This window comes from Alligator sinensis, unplaced genomic scaffold (genome assembly GCF_000455745.1).
Source record: "Alligator sinensis unplaced genomic scaffold, ASM45574v1 scaffold717_1, whole genome shotgun sequence".
Classification (NCBI taxonomy): domain Eukaryota; kingdom Metazoa; phylum Chordata; order Crocodylia; family Alligatoridae; genus Alligator; species Alligator sinensis.
Window position 1 is genome coordinate 685,740 of NW_005841961.1, and position 19,195 is coordinate 704,934.

Sequence of the window (19,195 nt, forward strand, 5' to 3'; positions counted from 1 at the left end):
AATACATACAAGAAGTATGAAAATGCTAGTCAGGTTTCAGCGGGGTTGGGGGGTTTTTAAATTGTACATTTTCCAGTCTGGTCCAAAGAACTTTCTGTAAGCAATAATTAAATAGTTTGCTCTCTCTTCCACTTCTTCTAGCACCACAGTAGATCAAATTTCTGACTCTGACAGGAAGGAGCTGGATTTGTTGTCTGACTGATTAAATGATGTGTAAGCATCAAGCAAAGTGGAACTTAGCTATGCAGGGAGGAATAAACAGGAAGAAATAAGTCACTCTGACTAAGTGACTACCTTCCAAAGAGAAGCACAAGACTGAGTGCTAACACTCTTCCTTCCCCCCAAACAGGAGAAAAGTCCAAATTTCTTTTTCTCCATGCAAGGGTACTCAGAGTTTTACTTCAATGTGGACCATGGGTACCTGGAAGGACTGGTCCGAGGTTTTAAAGCTGGGATCTTGAGAAATGCAGACTATGTCAACTTAGCACAATGTGAAACACTGGAAGGTGAGTCTATTAGTTTACCTTATTAATAAAGAAATAGTGTTGGCTAGAACTTTGAAGAAAACTAAAGAAAAGAGGGAGGTTAAAAAGAAAGTTAAAAAGTAGGATAGAAAGATGTTGTTTAAGAGATTAAGTGGTAACCGCTTTTTCTTTTATGAAAATATCCTAGAGAACTGAATAGGATGAAGGCAAGAGGGCTGTATAGAAAGTACTCTATAAATCTATAGGTTGAGATTTTTAAAACAGTTTAGGTGATTGGAGATTCCAGCACCTCTAAGGCACTTTAAAAATCATAGCCAGAGAAAGTTATTGAGATAAATACCTTCCGAGATGCATTTTTAAAATCATTCTGTAGAATTCTGCAAAGTTATATAGTTCTCTTTTGGGCTACACAGAATGGTTCACAGAATCCTAAAGAAAATGTATTATTTGGTATTAACGCTATTAACATATCTCAAAAATAGTTCCGTTCTTAGTACTTTAGTACTTACTAGTTTTCAGAGTGCTAGGAGGCATTCTTTGGAACAAAAAAGGGAAATTTGGCTTTATGGAGGTAAAATTGCACTAGTTTTTAACTTTGAAAGGCTTCTGTGAAGGTGACTTTGTTGTAGTGGTAAACAGAACACATGATTGTTCCTAAAACAGTTTTTCTGCAGACCAAACTGGTCACAACCTGAATAATGCAGATTTGTTGAAAGCAGAGAAGCAGCTGTTGACCCCTCTCCAGATATTTCTGAAAATATAAACACAGCAGGAACCTTCTCTTCTGGAAATAGTTTCTTTTCCTCAATCAAGATAAAAATTATAATAGTTTACAAAAATCTTTTACATTATTTACGATAGACAGACAGACAGATTTACAGGTATAGTGAACAGAAATATAAGGTTCACTGTGTCTTAAGCATTAGTGGCTTTTCTTATGCAGTGATGGTGGCGTTGTGGGTAGGAAAGGAGAAGCAGCAGCTGAAAGTTATCCAAACATAACCCCCACCAACTACCATATTACATGATAAGCCTGGCAGTGTGATCAGTTTCTGTAGCATCTTTTGTACCTATAATTATGGTGTAAAAAATCTGTTGATATTCTGCTACAGCAGGTAATTTCCATGAATCAAATGACTCCTATTCAATGAATTTACAAGCCCTTCTGGGAGAGCTACTAGAGCTCCAGAACTTTATGAAACAGCATGGACAAATGACTAAATTATTAAACTGATCTTTCTCACTTCCTTTGTCCCCTGGGGAATGCAGAATAGATTTATAGGTGATGCTTCCCAAGTCTTCTGCAGAGTATAAATATGTTTCTCAAAGAGGGAAACAATACCCTGATTTAGGTGTGTTTTTAAATGTTCAAAAATAAAGATTTAATTATATTTGAGAGAAGCAGGAAGTAATTAGTGTGTACATTATATGTTATATCTAGTGGGCGCATCTACACATGCAGCAGACTGCACAGTTGTTACTGACTTAAGCGGGCACTAAATGACTGTGCAGTAACTGGTTTTACTGTGCAGGCCCATTGCCATATGGTTATTTTTAACTGCTACTGCACAGTAGCAACAAGCTACTGCATGCCCGATAATATTACAACGCTATCACAACGATCCACAGCACAGTAGTTTGTTGCTACAGCTATGTAGTGTCTTGTGTAGATGCACCCAGTCTTCTGGAATTACCACTTCCAGCCCCATGGGCATGAAAACCTATATATTGTTTAGAGGAAGAGGAAATTAACAGATTATACAGTGTATTTAGTAGTATAGTTTCTGTCCATAGGTTAAGTCCTAAATCAGGTTAAGTTAGGAAAAGTATTGCACAATATTAAAAAAGCATACTAAAAACTAGAATCAGAGGCCTTTTAAATTTCAAAGTTGTTTGGATATTTACTTTGCACTTGGGTGAGAATCACAATGTAAGTACAACTAAGCTGGGGAGGGTATTAAAGTGGCTTTAGGCCACCTTTGCACCTTCATTTCATGGTCTGCTCCAGGATAGAAAAGGCCTTCACTATAATTTGTATACCAAGGTGACCTGTTTCCAAGAAGTTACCCTATGGCCAGCAGAATTGCCACACAACTAGTGGTGTGGTCCTGTCCCCAACATACCAGGCCTTGCAATGAGAGCAAGCCCTAAATGATTAGCCTTTGTCAAAATCCAGGCTGTAGTCTTGGCAGTAAAATGAGCAACCAATGGTTAGAAAACATACTAGGATTTGGAGACCTGCTTCCATTTGTTGGTGCACCAAAAACTTTTTCATGACCTTGAGCCAGTCATTGTCCCTGCATCAATTTTCCATCTGTAAAAGGATAACAATGATGATTCTCTACTTTACAAGGGCGTCACAAGGAAAAATTATTGAAGACACACTGTACAGTGAAAGGGATTGTGAAAGTACAAGGTACAGACAAATGTGCTGATATGATGAATCCCTGGGTAGGTTCCATGTAAACCACTTTTAAATTGTAGTTCAATGGTGAAGTTAAGTCAGTAGAGTGCTGCTTTTTGCTGGTCTTATATATCTTAGGGTGCCTCTAAATGTGTAGGTAAAGGTGCAATAGGATCTAATGCATGATCAACACAAATGCACACATGCATGGCAAGAAGTGTGATTGTGGATCATATATTAGATCCCACTGTGCCTTATTAGACAGTGGATCATGCATTAGATTCCATGGCACCTTATTGCTGGTGCAGTGGGAGCCCAATCCTGGGCTCCCCCTGCACTGGCAAGAAAGAAGCAAGGTCCCTCAGCTGGGAGCCCCCACAGCTGAGGGGCTCTCAGCCACTGGGGTGCCCATGAACCCCCAGGACTGACTGGGAGATGCAGTTGCCATGATCTCCCAGCCTTACAGACACATAAAACCCGCTTTGGATGGGAGATTGCAGCTGTGCCTTGTGACTGATGGGACCCTGCTGGGTCCTGGTACTGGGAGGAACACTGCAGGGAGCCCAGCATCTGCAGCTGCAGGACTCTGGGTTTCAGCAGCTGCAGGGTACTACTGGGATGGTACATTCCTATGGCTGAGAGTCCCATCAGTGGAGCTCCCAGCTGCAAGGGAGACCCTGCTACACATGCAAATTAAAGCTAGATAGCAACCAGCTATAAGGTTAGTACACATTTTTGAGGTCTAACTTTATAGCTGGTTGGAGCTTTTTATGGCATGATAGTACTTTGCACGTGTTGCTGGTCTTGACATAATAGTGCAATTAACCAGTTAATTGTGCGATACCTTCAATGTGTAGAGGAGTCCATAGTATGTACCATAGCCCATGACCATAGCATTACAATACCTTTGATACGAGAGCAGCATCAAGAGAAAAGTCCTTAGTAAACTTCATGGACTTTTATACTTCTTCTTTCAAGGGGCTAGAATTCTGCTTGAAGAAGGATTTTTGAGGGAAATGGGAGTTTGGAGGCACTTGGGTTATTTGAATTGTTTTACTTACAGTGAGGCTTTCTCGAAAAGTTAGATTGTTGCCAAATTTCCTAAAAATGGATCTACCCATTCACCTATAGAAATTATTCCACAGCCAGATCTCCTCAACAAAGAATGTTTTATGAAGTACTTACCTTCTTCCTGAGCTTTGATATTTGCATTGTCATGGTGGTTCATAGATAAAATTTATTCTTTGATGTAGTTGCAGATTAGGCGAATTATTGCTTTGAAATTAAGTTGTAGCCCATTAACTAATAGGGGAGTTGATTAGGAGCCAGTGTAGAGACTGGATCACAAGACTGATGTGCTCACAGCAATGTGACACATGCAAAATGTGGGCAGTGAGATTTCACATCAACTGGAAGCCTTGCATTATCTTTTCATTTATATTCTGATATGAGTTGCAGTAATCCAGCCTGGAGATAACAAAGGCATAGATTACCATGACCAACTGGGGGGAAGAAGTGAAGTTTTCTAGAAAAAAGATGACTTCTGAAAACTGATTCTACCTGGTCATCTAAGCATTGCAAGTTGAATTGAATCACGACACTTTACACAACTTGGATGAGTTGGGGGATCTGTTTGCCTTTCACTGGAGGCCAAGACAAGGCCTTGGCCAGTCCTTTCTGACCAGTATCACTCTGATTTTGCCTGGGTTTAGCTTAAGCTATCTGTTAGTTGTCCAAGAGCTAATTTCCTGCAAATATTCTAACATTTAGTAGTTGCACCAGGAAATATGACAGTTGTCAGCATATTGCTGGTAGCTAAGCCATGGCATTGGCATCTCACTGTCTCTCCCAGGTATTGAAAATAAAGACTAGTATAGCTTCCCATGAGATTCCATAGGTGAAGGTCTACAGAGTACAATAATACTTGGCCATCATGATTAAATTCTGTTGGAGAAGTATATTTGGAAGCAGCAACATACCTTGTGTCAAAGACATCAGAGTGGTGTAGCAATATTAGTATGGAGATCTCATTTGTGTAAACAGCTACAAGGAGGTCATCATATAGTGACTAGCACAGTGTCTGTCCTGTGCACTGGTCTGAACCTCAACTGTGGTATACAGGATGTCAGCTAAAATTATATACTGTTGGAGTTTGGTGGCTACAGTTTTCTCAACTAATTTATTCAAGTATATATGGCTGAAGATGGAAGAGCTGATGAGGAGATCCTTAAGGTCAAACACTGGTTTCTTGAGGATTGGGAAAAACACTGCCTTTTTTTCTATTAAAAGAAGGCATTTCTCACTGGCTCTTACCAAACAGAAAGGATAAAGATGAATTTCACAGTTTATGGAGCTAATCTTTTTCAGAGTACTCTGCTTTGGCATGAGCCAAACTTAGTAATGGTAGCAGTCTGAAAAGGTAGAATTTTCTGTCCCAGTTTGCTCCATACCTCTCATGTTGATCTTATCACTAAAGCTGAAAGCTTTTTATAGTGCTTGATGCTTATATCTGGGTAAATTAGCCAGCTAACCCTTTAAAAGCAGGATCCTGGTATCTCAGGATACCAGAAAGGAAACTTTGAGGATATCAAGGCAGATGAATCAGTAGCAAAAATGAAAATAGACTGCATATTACTTGATTTCCAGTTCTCTACTTATGATGCATTTGTGCACTCTAACCCCTTCCTTGTGACAAAAAAAAGAAAAAGAAAAAAATGGTTACGGATAATTTTTCTCTTAATAAAAAAGGTAGGTATATGATACAAAGTATAGCAAGTATAAAATTATTATAATTGTTCTTATACTTTTAGATTTGATGTAAGCATAATTCTATATAATACATGTTTGATTATTTTTTCTTTTTCTCTAGCTATTTTCCATAGATGACTTTTAGCTGAGTATTTTCCCTGTTGAACATTTGGACTCTCTCTCTCCTTCCTGAAAAGGCCTGTACTGTAGAACTCTGAATATTTCCAGTTATCTGACTTCATCTTCTTTGTGCTTGAAAAGATACAAGCTTTAAAGTTTTTGTTGGCAGCCTTGTCTTTAACTCAATAAGACTTGTTTAATAAGCATCCTTTATTAAAGAATTTGTTTATAATAGTAGTATTCAGCGTTGTTCAGAAGGCTCTAGAGACAGTTGCACATGTATTAACTGGGACAAACCTTCCCAGTGAACATATGTGATGCAAGTACGGCAGTGAGTTTAAGTGGCAGTATCTCTGCATAAAGCACTCTGTAAAGTTATCCACACAGGGAAGTTACTGCATAGTACCCTTGGGTATGAATTTACAGTGCACTATCTTGTGTTCTGGGAATTTTGAATGCAGAGTACCAAGTATTATAATTAATCTAGTACATTCTGAAATTCTCCACTTGGGAATTAATTTGAAAATGCAGTCACTGAAAACACAAAATAAGCCCCATAACATTATCCAAAACCATTATCTTACAACAACTGTGTTAACATAATATAGGGTTATATATTATAACATATAATATAAAAATGCATTCTTTCTCTCTCTCTCTCTCTCTCTCTGTATATATATATATACATTCTATTCTATTTATATATATAAATAATGCAACATTGAAGTGGCTTTTTAAAATGAGATGCAAAATTTTCAATATTAAGAATAGATCCAAATCCTTTCTTCTGCCCTGGGGGTGAAATGGTTATACAGCCTTGGGAGAATGGCTAAGGGACTCTACGTAGAGGAATCTTCTGGTGGCACAGAGTTGCTGACCACCCCACTTTCTGCCCCAGCCAGTGCAGACAGCATGGACATGATACTGCTATGTTCACAATGAACCCAGCTTCTGAGGCAGTTCCTTGAGGGATGCTAACAGCAGAAGTAAGTTACAGCAGTCTAAAGGTCAGATAACTCAAATGTCAAGAGAGCATAAGAGTGATCTTTCAAACCCTCTTCAGCTACACCATACATAGCGCTTAGCCACATCCCAGTATCTGATCTGAGCAATACCATTACATTTTACATTTGAGCTCTGCTGCCTATCTCCTCACATGCCTTGCTATATGATTATATTGCTATATGATGATTAAATAAGCCACATGAAAGTCATAAACCAGATTCAATTTTGGTTTATCTCAGATCCTACCACCATAAACTAATTCATGGAAATCCTGGCAAAAGAAAATTAATTGGAGAACAATTATTCCATTGCAGAAAGCTCTCTGAGAACTAGTGCAGCCAAAATAATGCACAAGGTAAACTTGGGAGGGGGGAGGGCAAAGGAGTGCATTTGGGAGATTTGTTCCCACAGTCTTATCAATAGGACTCTCTGGTGATTAAACCTCCTCCCCTAGTGTATGTAGTCTTTGAGAGAGGAAAAACTACTTGTAAACTTCTCCCCCATCCCTAGCCCCCGTGTAGAATAAATCTTGTTTGAAAAGGAAGTGCAGTTGCTCTAAAGAAGGCAATGGCTAGCCTTCCTTTGACTTCAGTGGAATAAGATTAGGCCTTTACTGATCAAATATAGGGTTTTAAAGAAAAGAAAATGTAAGATTATTCCAATTTGTTCTATTTCTATCATAATGACAAATTATACTCATAGTTTCTTTTGAATCTATTTATAGACTTGAAGTTACATCTACAAACCACAGATTATGGAAACTTCTTAGCCAATGAAACTGGCCCTCTCACAGTTTCCACCATTGATGACAAATTGAAAGACAAACTACTCACAGAATTTCATTACTTTAGAAATCATGCTTTTGAGCCACTTGCCACATTTTTAAACTTTATCACGTAAGTAAAGTTACCTCCTCATTTAAACTTATACCTCTTTTAAACTTAAACCTCATTTGAACATTAAAAATAAATGTATATCCAACCAAATATTACAAGGCTAAGAAAGGACAATTTCTTGTTCTTGCAATTTACATACAACTGGGTGAAAAGTGATATTTCTGTGACACTAATATTACAGAAGTGAAGCTGAGTGTTTGGAAACCTAAATAAAAGCTATTCTTATTGCACAGTGAGGGACTACAAAATGGGATTTCTTCTCAATGCAGAGAGGGAATCAGATTGGGAGATGGTATTTATAAATTCTAAAATTATGATTTTCTTTAATGCTAGGGACTTTTTTGGCAAGATAAACAATTTCATGATATTCAGGATAGTTCAGGATAGCAATTCTAAATAAGAACACATATAACAAGCTCTGTAATTAATTTAAAGGTGACAGTCTAAATTTGAACTGAGGTGCCATATTTTTAACATACAATTTGAACATAAAAGCAAGACAATTTTCTCTGACCGGAATATTAGCTTTGGTTAAAAAGCCTGTATTCTATGTTATATTAAATTAATAGAATGATCAGGTCTTGATACAACTCACAAATTTGTGATCTTAACAAGATGTTAATGAGAGAACAGAGACCTGTTTTATGTTGGGATGTTTACCTGTTTACTCCAGATAGGAACAACAACCTTGCAAGGTTTTACTTCCTGGATTATTTGAAGGCAATAATGTTTTACTTGACACACAAGTTATTTTTTTTCTCGTGACAGATGAGTTGGTTTTGTGTCTGTACTAACAAATTGTGTCATGATGACTGAAGACTGCACTAGAATAGATGTATACCATTGCTGTGCAAAATTCAGCTACTGGTTCACAGAATTTTGCATACACAGCCACATGTATGCTCCCATACATGAATAGGCTCTTCCCAATAAACACAGATGTTTTGCAGTACTGCAGGATAACACTATTTTATGGTACATGACATGCCTTTCACATCATTGAATAAAAGCTGCAGGACCTGTTAGCACCCTCTCAAATTTTGCATAAGAAAGTCCATTCATTCGTGTGCTTCTCTAGTAGAATTCTGGAGGAGTGAAGCAAAATGAAGATTAGTATCTATATTATAAATATCAGAGGTAAACACTATCAAATCTATCCCATTCACATTTGTCAGTCCCTCAGGGTATGACTATACCACATCCCTAGGACCATCAAGGAAGGGCACAGTCATGCCCTGCATACCTTCTCCCACTTACACATCAAACCTGGTAATGTGGCAGTGAAGCTGTTCTAGGGGTGTGCTATAGGACTGCTCTCAAATATGCCAGACTCTTAAACTTGAGAACAACCACCTGGGGCATCTCTGGAGAAACTTTCCTGATACACTTAGGGGACAGGTGAACAAGGCCTGCAGACCTCCTGTTTGATCACATACACTAGTTCTGTATACTTAGAGCTAATCCATTTCCACCCTACTTGAGTTTCCAAACCACTATTCAATCATCTTATTTTGTAACACACCTTTATCTTAGCCTTCAGTCACAAAAAGTGGCAGGAAGGGGGACTCACTGACTTTTGGGATAATGTTTTTTCAGGGATTCACGCAGTGTGGACTAAGATTGCCTTAGACACCTAATATGTTGAACAGGATTCAGCCTGTAGCATTTAACAGTCCTGATAGTGCAGTGCAATCATTTTGGAATTGTGTTACCAAGAAATTAATCTTCACCATAAGGATGGTTGCAGAGCTTGAGACAAAGGCACATTAGTTGTTATCAAAAGGTATTCTATGGGAGGGAGAAGTATTCCAGAAAAGCTTTAGTTTTGAGAAGATGCTGCTGCTAACCCAACACAATGTGCTTTTGGTGCTATCTATGGTCAGACCTTAAAATAAAATCAGACTCCAAAGCTATGCAATTGACTATTTTACTCATGGTCTGGCTCCCACTTCTCTTTAGAAGTTCAAAAACACTTGTAAGTCAAAGCAACTTTAGGGTTCAAAATTAATATTATCTAGGCTGCTATCTAGCAGTCCTTATTTTTACTATCTAGCAGTCCTTATTTACTGGAAGGGTCTGAGCAGCTAGCAATGTTGCAAGTATATGGCGATTTATGACCATAAGATCTCTTTTTAAATTAACAAATAGTCTTCTCTTTCTCACTTTTTTCAAAGCAAACTTCCTTAAAAGGAAAACAAGCCTTTTTCCCCTTTTGTTTTTCAAATTTAGGTACAGCTATATGATTGACAATGTGATTCTCTTGATAACTGGTACACTGCATCAACGTCCAATAGCTGAACTTGTTCCGAAGTGCCATCCATTGGGCAGTTTTGAGCAAATGGAAGCAGTCAGCATTGCCCAAACACCTTCAGAGCTTTTCAATGCTATTTTGGTTGACACGCCATTGGGTATGAATGATGATTTCTCATTTGTTTACAGATGTTCCTCCTCTTGTGCTGTTGATAAGCTCACTTTATATCACATCATTTGTTTCACCAGATATTATAGGATTTTAAAATTTAACTTATAAACAGTTAATAAATATGTTGCTCAGATACTTTTATACTCAAACAGGCACCTTTTATATACCTGGGGTAGTCAGCACAAACAAAATATTTTAGGGAAATGGATATTTTTATAACTACTTTTCAGAAATATCAAATGACTGATAATGGTTGAGTCCTTTTTTCAAACTTTAGACTTGCTAACAGGTGTTTATCTAAGTGAAATATGTATAAGAAAAACCTATCCAAATTTCTGTAGGTGCAAAGGCTCCCTAGTAAAAAGCCACCAGTTATTAGTAGTGTTATAATAGCAACTGGGGTTAGGCATCCAGTGGGCATGTTACAAACAGAAAGAGACAATCTCCATCATGAAGGATGTGTAATCTAAAGACAAATCAGACGAAGGGTTGGGGATACAATACAATACAATTTACAAGCAAAGTAAGATGAAGAATTAATGGCTACACAAAAGTGAGAATGTGGTGTGCAACTCCTGCACTACTATTTTGAGTTCAGCTCTGTGGGTATTCCTTGTATAAAAAAAAAAAAGGTAGAGCAAGAATGGACTAGGGACAGATGAAAGCTAGAGTATCCTCTGTTATCCTCTAGCTCTTCCACTATACAGTCAACACACACATAGAGGATGTGCCAGGAAGGGAAGAATATCCCAGCACTTAGGTATGAGTAAGAGTATTGTTACACATTACAAGTAGCACGTACATATGCTAAAGACAGTTAAAGCATGACTGTTTGCATGTTAGAGAGAGAAAACTTATGCTAGATGCTCTCTGAGCATCTCAAAACTATGCCACTTTGGGTGAGAAATGTCTTTGGGTTGTGCTTATGTTGTAGAAATGTCATTTGGCTCCCAGCAGTCAGTCAGCTTCCACAGAAATAAAATGAGCAATTTAGGTCCTCCAGCATCCCAGAATGCATCACTTCCAGATTCCCACTCCATGAACTATCTGGACACCCTCCCAAACTCTACTGCCCAGAAGGTGGTATTGCCTGGGGGGCAGGCGGGGTCCTGCCAGTAGAGGGGCTGCCACAGTGCACCCCTTGTCAATACAACAGCCCCAAGGCCCAGCAGGCAGATCATGGTGGCATCCTTGTGGCCTCATGCTCCTGCTACACTAAACCTCTTCCCAGAGGCTGGAGTTCCATGCTGGTAGGGTAAGACATCAAAAGAGGAGTTTGCACAGTAAGAGCATAGACCATGTTTTCCTTCTCCTGGCAGCAACATGCTCTGGCTTCCTCTACCAGCACAGAGCTGCAGCTACTGGGGGAGGGTTTAGTGCTGCAGGAGTATGCTTCTCCCTCCCTTCATGATTCTGCTGTGATAAATCTCCTCCTAACAGCTGTGGCTCTGTGTTCCTAAGAGAAGCCAGAGCATAGAGCTGCCAGAAGGGAGCGAGTCAAGCTCCATGTTTTTGCCATGCAAACCCTCCTCCGGGCAACTATAGCTTCATGCTCCTCTGAACACCACCAATAAGTTGTTTACTCTGTGTCCTTCTATGTCTCCCATGGCTACATCTGAGACATTATCTGAGAGCCATGGCATGGTGAGAGGGGAAGCTAAGGGGTTTGGTGGTGCTGTGAGCAGCAGGGCTTTGTACCAGTGAAGAGTATGCCTAAACAGGGGTCACCAGTTCTGTGACGGTTTACTGGTCCAGAATAGGCTCCCTCACTCACACACACAGAGAAATCGAATCTACAGTGACTGGGCTAAGAGTTCTGGGGCTGCCTTAGGTATTCTAGGAGCTAGAGTTGCCCCTGGACTGTATCTTCTTCTGTTTGATCCTACATGTTTTGTCCACACTGCAGGCACTGCTTGGAGCTGCAGACACTAGGTTGCAAATGTAGTTGAGGCTTTGCTGCATGACCCTGCCATTCCTCATTGCTCCTCCAAAAGACCATCTCAGAGTCACTGCCAATTCTGTCCTGGCTCTGAAGCTATATATTAGATCACTGCCTGGCAAGTACCAGAAGCCTGTAGTGAAGTGAATCCTCCATTCTCCAAGAGCTTGGGAGGATGGGAGCACAGGGCTGCAGGAAGTTCCCCTGCTCTAACCCCCAACAACCTTCCCAGAACAGGGATTGACATCCTAGCACCTAGCCAAGACTGCTTGCCGGCCCTCTAGCAGTTAGTCACAGCTGTGCAGATCAGATATGGTTGCCTTAAAGTGCAGCTGCTTAGAGCACATTCTGACTTTAATACCACATAACTGTCCTCAGATTTAGCATGTACTCATCGTCAGGGTGTAATGTAACACCCACGTTTCTGCAGCCCACCTCCAAGATGAAGGAAAGAGGATTCTTCTTCTCATTGCCCACTACAAATCTCCCTTAAGCCCAACCCATTTATTTGGGAGTAAATAAAACACTTAAAATTGTAATTTTATTGTCATTTCTCATTTGAAACTTTCTGGAGATTTATACATTTGACACTGAACTGCTTGATTAATTTCCCTCCCACCAGAGACCAAGTATAAAGAGAGAGAGAGAGAGAGAGAAAAACAAGAACCAGGAGGATTTCAAAATGTTTTCCTTCCCATCTTGCCCATTAGTCTTTTTTGTGCAATAAAACCTCCAGGTTCTTGCTTACAAAATCAATAGATGACTACTAGCCAGAGATACCTGCATATATACAGATGAATTTACTCTGTAATTAAAAAAAATTCTGCTTTCAGCTGATTTCTTTCAAGACTGCTTGTCTGAGAATGACCTGGATGAAATGAACATTGAAATAATGCGTAACAAACTGTACAAGGCAAGTAATTTAATACTTACACGTTTGTATCAGTAGATCTTGAGGCACACTGCAGAGGAGATTATCTCCATTTACTGGGGTTGTTCCCATTTTAGTGATGGAGAAACTGAGGCATAGGGAAATGAAATGAGACATACTCCTGAGACAGAACTGAATCTAGGTTTCCAGAACTCTACATTTAAAATGGTACATTTAAAATTTCAAGTTCTATGTCCATGCTCTAATTTGAAATCTCACTTAATGAAAATGCTTTTTCTGTAAGGCCTCTGCCCACATCCATTTGTTTATTAAATAACTAAATCATCCATCAAAATCACAGAATTGCTAAGCTTAAGAAACCAAAGTAGACTCTTTAGATTGTTCTGTTTGTTTGAAAGTGCTATATATTTGCATTTAAAAGTGCAAATAAGTAGAAATAATTTACAAGTGCAATTTGTTGTATTTATGTTTGTTAAATCTCTGTCTTAATCCACTCTTTTAATTCTTCCAAGTCACATAGGAGAGAAAAAAAAATTAAAGCTAAAGATCATAAAATAGGAAATTAGGGAAGAAATAACATATTTGTCTTTCATTTGATGAAAATGTGAACAACAGCAATATACAGAATACTTGTATAGCAAAAGCAGTATTATTTGCACTTGTAAATGCAAATACATAGCACTTGAGCTTGTTAGTACTCTTTCTTAACCCTCTCTTAATTCCTCCATGTGGTCATGGGGACCATTATAACCTGTAATAAGAATTCCTTCCTTCATTGTTCTCAGGTGAGATGTGAATCTGATCATTATTTTAGCCCTAACTTTAGGCAGAACTGTTTTGGATCCAACATGAAATCCCATGCACAGCTTTAAAAGGGCTGTCACATTTATGATTACTGTGTAGCTAATAATGGCTTCTTTTGATAAGATCATGTGATGCAGTAGAAAATGTCTTTCTATAACATAAAAGGATAATACTACTTGTGAAATGCTCTAACACTGGATATGGCTAGGTACACCTTTAAGACATACTCCCAGCATGCTGTCACACCTTCAGAGGTGCCCCTTAGCCCCAAACTCTTCCCTACTGTCTGCTAGGGCTGCGCAAAGCTTTGGTAGCTGATTTGATTTGGAGGAGATTTGGCCCAATTCGGCAGCCAAATCTCCAAATCCGAATCAAATCGGGAGACCCATTAAAAGGTCTGAATCGATTCAGAAGCCTCTGAATCAATTCAAATCTCTCCGGCCATAGACTATACAGGCAACAGTCCTGGACGACACTGGACACAGCTGCCTTCAGCTGGTAAGTCTGTTGTGGTGGGTGGAGGGAGGAGGGCAGATCAATGCCCCCGCAGCAAGGGAGGGATTGGGGCTAGGGCTGGAACAAGCTGCCCAGCCGAGGCAGGGGGGCATGGACCTTGGGGAGGGGGGCGCCTGCTACTGCATGCTGCCGTGCACCACTGTTCCAGGAACTGCTCTTCCAGTGGCTCCTCTGGTGGCTCTCACCGCTGGTCTGAGAGGTAACGGGACATGTGCCCTCAGATCTGCACGGGGTGGGCTGAGCTCTGGGAGGCTAGCCCCAGCTGCCCACTGCCGGGTTGTGCTCCACAGGACGGGTGGAACCAGGGTTGCGCTCCAGGCAGCTAGCCCCAGCCACAGCCTGCAGCGCAGCCCTGGCTCTGCCCGCCCCACAGAGCACAATGGAGCAGTGGCTATGGGGGGGGCTGCAGCCACCCTAAAATTCCCCATAGTTCCTGCTGCCGACCCTGCCCCAATCTGGGTGCACACTCCTGCCCCTGCTCACCCAGCTGGGGCAGAGTGGGGCGAAGCTGTAGCTTGTCCGGGAGGCATGGGGAGGCTGGAATGGCTTCTACCGCTGCGTGCCACTTGTCTGAGGCAGTGCACACCATCCCGTGCCTCCCCAGCCCGGCTGGGTGAGCAATGGGAAGCCATAGCCCCTGCTCCCAGCACTTTCCACCGCCCATCTGGAGCACGGCCTGGCCCAGCCTGCCCTGCGCAGATCCTGGGGCACGTGCCTGCTCCCATGCCTTCCCAGACCAGTGGCAAGAGCTGCTGGAGTAGCCACCAGAAAAGTAGCTCCCAGACCGGCAGTGCGCGACGGTGGGAGCCCCGCTACCCGAGCCCCGTGCCTCCCAGCCCAGCTGGGCAGCTTGTCCCTGCCCCAACCCCAATCCCTCCCTCACTGTGGGGGTGTTGATCTTTCCCCCAACACACCCCTTCCCTCTCCCCTCCACAACAGATTTACCAGCCAGCTGGAAGCAGCTGTGTCCAGCATCATGGAGGACTGCTGCCTGTATAGTCTTGGCCAAATCTCCAAATTGGTGCTGAATCTCCAATTCTGAATTGGCTGAATTGAACAGGGACAGTAATTTGAATCACTGAACCGAATCACTGTCCTTCCAAATCAGCTGAATCTGAAGCAAATACTTGCTGCTTTGCACAGGCCTACTAAGACCACTAAGAGCAGACTGATGTACTCCAAGAGCCACTTCCCTGACCTATGGCACCTCAGATTTACCCACCTTACCTGTGTCTTACTCGATCTTAGCAGCAGGGGGTTTTCAAGCTAGAATAAGATCGTTGGCCAGTAGCGGCACTCAGAAATGCTAGATCCCCACTTCCAGAGAAGATGCCTGCCTGTATGGTCAAATGCTCTAAGGTCATAGTTATCATTGCCAATAAGTGTGTTATAAATGATAATCAAAAGTTTATAAAAATAATAGCAAACAATAAATCAGTAACCATAAGATGAAATACAGAGAAGAGATATAAGAATAAACAAATAAAAGAAAATATCAGAACAATAATCTGATTTACACTGCATCTTAAACCCAAGAATTAAATTTTTATCCAGCTTAATAAATTAGAAAGCAGCTTCTGCTTCTGACCTTTCTGTCAGCGTCTTCTGCCGGAATAATCAGCCTCTTGGCTGACGGAGTCTAGTATTTCCCTATGGTTAAGCAAACTAAAGATAAACACCTGCTCTCATGGCAAGGCTTAAGTATGGCTTCTTGCCCATCCATTTACATACACTGACTTCTTGGAAAGCATGTATTATGCATATAACCTCCCTGCCCCGTGTCCCAGCTCGCCCCACCCCAGTATGTGTGTTTACCAAACCAAAAGCTTTTTCTCATCGAATTATGACCAGAAGAATATTTTCTTCTTTCCAGATGTCTGAAAGATACTCTCTTATTTAAGTTCTCCACCACGAGAAATATCCTTAGGTGATATTCATCACCTCTAAGGTCTCTCCTGTTAAAATGCAAACTTGTCATTGCCTAGAGGGCCTGTTTCACTAAGAACACATCCACCATGGTCTACTGGATGAGCAAACAAACCCATGTCAGAAGTTAATTCTCAGTAGGCATGTCTAAACGTGCAATTAACATGCCATTAATGAGCTCCTTGGCATATGTCTACACATGCGTCCTGCTGGGAGCAAACTGCACCTGACAGAAGCAGCCCAGTGCAGGGCTGCTCCTGCCCTGCTCTGCCCCACTGCAGCAGCCACGGGGGCTCCAGACTCCCTGGGTGCAGGGTACATGGAGGCTGGTTTCAATCCCCACCAGTTGGTGAGAACTATGCTGGCTGCAGGGGAAGCTGTTTCCCCGACCACATGGGGATTGGGACCCATCATGCAGATGTAATAACAATAAGGCTCAGTACAGCTCAACACTACTTATATGTAACTTACACATGCTATGTCAGTAAAAGAAATTCAAGAATACATGCATGACAGCCCAGAAACACCTCAAAATATAGTGGGGTCTGTAACACTACCCTAAAAAAAAATCTCAGACATTTAGAGGTTTGACTAACTAGGTCAGGTGCAGAGAGGAATCCAAGAGATAATCTCCTGACAATTAGAGAGGTATTTGCATTTTAATTTTTCAAACCCCAAATCACAATTACACACATGCCTAATTTTAAGATTGTGAGTAGTACAAGAAACTTCACTGGTTGCATTTATGTATTTAAACTAAATCTATGATCATATGCTTTGTTCTACTGGCACTTTAATATGCAGCTATTTAAAGTGTTCCATTTTTTCTTTTGTCCTTTGTTTAGTCTTATCTGGAAGCTTTTTTTAAGTTCTGTGAAAAGCAAGGAGGTACAACAGCAGAAATAATGTGTCCTATTCTTGAGGTAAGAGGTTGCAGTCTTTGCGCAAAATACTCAATGTTTTTGTAGCTCAATTACTTAAATTGTTTCTCTTGTTTTTAATTTTCCAATTTGTGAAACTGTTTTACCTGACAGTCAGTTTTGCTCTGAGTGATAAATGCTCTACTACGATCTGATGAAGTGATTCACTTTAGGGCCAAATTCAACCATTAGTTGAAGCAACCACTATAGTTCCAAGACTATGTTTCTATAGCTGCTAGAACACCAGAGAATTGATATGGTGTGCAGTTGATTATTCATTGCTAATAGTGAGGAAAACATTAAAAAAAACCCTAGGGGTGTACCGATAAAGATTTTCTTGGATACTGATAGCTGATTATTAACCAAGCACCCCTAGCCCCAGCCTCTGCCCCACTCCCTCCCTTACTGTGGGGGCCTTGATCTGCCCCCCCACCACATTCCTTCCCTCCCCCATACCCCTTGCCCTCCATAGACTTACCTAAGGGGAGCTGATCTCCATGCTTCCCAGCTGTATTCTTGGCCGTGTGCATGCATGCAGTCACGCACATGCATGCAGTGTCCCCTGTGTTTCACTCCCAGCTGCCTCAAGCAGGACCCGTTGCAGGCTAGAATGCTTCCCACTTGCACGGGGAAACCTGCCATTTTCTGAGGGAACCCAGACATCCAGGGCCCCAGCCATACAGGGAAGAGGGAGCCCAGGTGTCCAGGGCCCTGGCCAGAAGACATAAATATCAGTAAACATTATCAGCTACAATGGCCAAAAAAAGCCAATAATCGATAATGTCATTTCCCCTTTTATCAGTGCCAAGCTAATATGCAACCAATATATCAGCACACCACTAAAAAAACCCATTTTGCACCCTGAATCTATGTGCTGAATACCAAAATTCTCAAGTTAATTGATTTTCAAGGGTACTTATTGACAGCTATAGAGTGTATTAAAGGTATTATTAAAAAATAAAAAAGGCAAAAAACAAAAACTTAATGATAGCCTAACCATGCTCCCATTAAAATTAATGGTTGAAGTTAGAGTTGAGTGTAATTTTGCATTTCTGTTTCACAAGAAATTGCACCAGGTGTGGCAAGGGGGACTCCCTGACTAGCCACAGTGCTAGATTCCCCACCTGCCTTTAGGCATACCCCCCACCTGTCTCACCTGCCATGCCTTTGTGTTAATTAATTAGGATATTAATTAAGACGGGATATTGCCATTCTTGCCCAGATGCCATGGGGTGCTATCTGCAGCTCTGTTCCTCCCCAAGACTGCAGCCTAAGCCTTGCAGATAGCATCCAGATGTTACAATGCTCCCAGCCTACAGCCGGGCCAAGCTTAGGCCTTGTTGTCAGGTCTCAGTCACACACGCATTCATACCACCCTCCTCTCACTAGGGCCTCACACACTCCACCCCCTCTCACAGGGTCTCTTTCATGCATCGACAACTCAGACTGCCTTGCTCCCTCTTGGAGTGGGCCCCTTAGGCCATAGGCTTTACCTAGTTCATACCTTGGGTGGCAGACATACCATCTGTTGCACCTCTCCCGCAGCCTTCACTGGGGTAGTGGTCACGCAATTATCCGATCAGGTCTAAGCTTGCCCTGGCCCCTTCCCAGGGCAACTCCACACACTCTGACACACTGGGCTCCCAGCCCTCTGGTTCTTCTCCCCCACTGGGGTCCCTCCTCTCTATCCCTGAAATCCAGGAGAAATCCAGGGCAGCCTACGGGCCAAAAGGGGAGCACATAAAAAGTGGAAACAGGGAGAGATCACCAAAGAGGAGTATACCTCCTCTGCTCGCGCTTGTAGGGAGGCAGCTAGATGGGCCAAAGCTACCATGGAGCTGAGGATGGCATCCCAAGTAAAGGACAAGAATTTTTTTTTTAGATATATAGGGAGTAAAAGGAAGGCCCAGGGAGGAATAGGACCCCTACTAAATGGGCAGAAGCAATTGGTGGCGGACAGGGGGGACAAGGCTGAACTCCTCAACGAGTTCTTTGCCTCAGTGTTCCTAAGAGAGGGGCAAGACAAGTCTCTCACTGGGGTTGTAGGGAGGCAGCAGCAAGGTGCCAGACTACCATGCGTAGACCCTGAGATGGTGCAGAGTCACTTGGAGGAACTGG

The 19,195-nt window shown here is 41.6% G+C and overlaps 1 protein-coding gene and 1 long non-coding RNA gene across 3 annotated transcripts in view; one reads left to right on the plus strand and one right to left on the minus strand.

Annotated features, from left to right (window-relative positions):
• Nucleotides 1–262: 262 nt before the first annotated feature.
• The window catches only part of ATP6V0D2 (ATPase H+ transporting V0 subunit d2), a 34,334-nt gene continuing 15,401 nt past the window's right edge, over nt 263–19,195 (plus strand). For both annotated transcript variants that reach the window (XM_025200239.1, XM_006020599.2), the window contains exons 1-5: nt 263–506; nt 7,487–7,658; nt 9,888–10,066; nt 12,853–12,932; nt 17,003–17,080. In XM_025200239.1, coding sequence (XP_025056024.1) covers nt 377–506; nt 7,487–7,658; nt 9,888–10,066; nt 12,853–12,932; nt 17,003–17,080 — 639 coding nt within the window. In that variant the 5' untranslated portion in view covers nt 263–376. The remainder of the gene's footprint in view (nt 507–7,486; nt 7,659–9,887; nt 10,067–12,852; nt 12,933–17,002; nt 17,081–19,195) is intronic.
• Nucleotides 17,723–19,195, minus strand: part of LOC102376685 — a 49,366-nt gene continuing 47,893 nt past the window's right edge. The window contains exon 3 of the long non-coding RNA XR_323448.3: nt 17,723–17,788. This is a non-coding gene — a long non-coding RNA (uncharacterized LOC102376685). The remainder of the gene's footprint in view (nt 17,789–19,195) is intronic.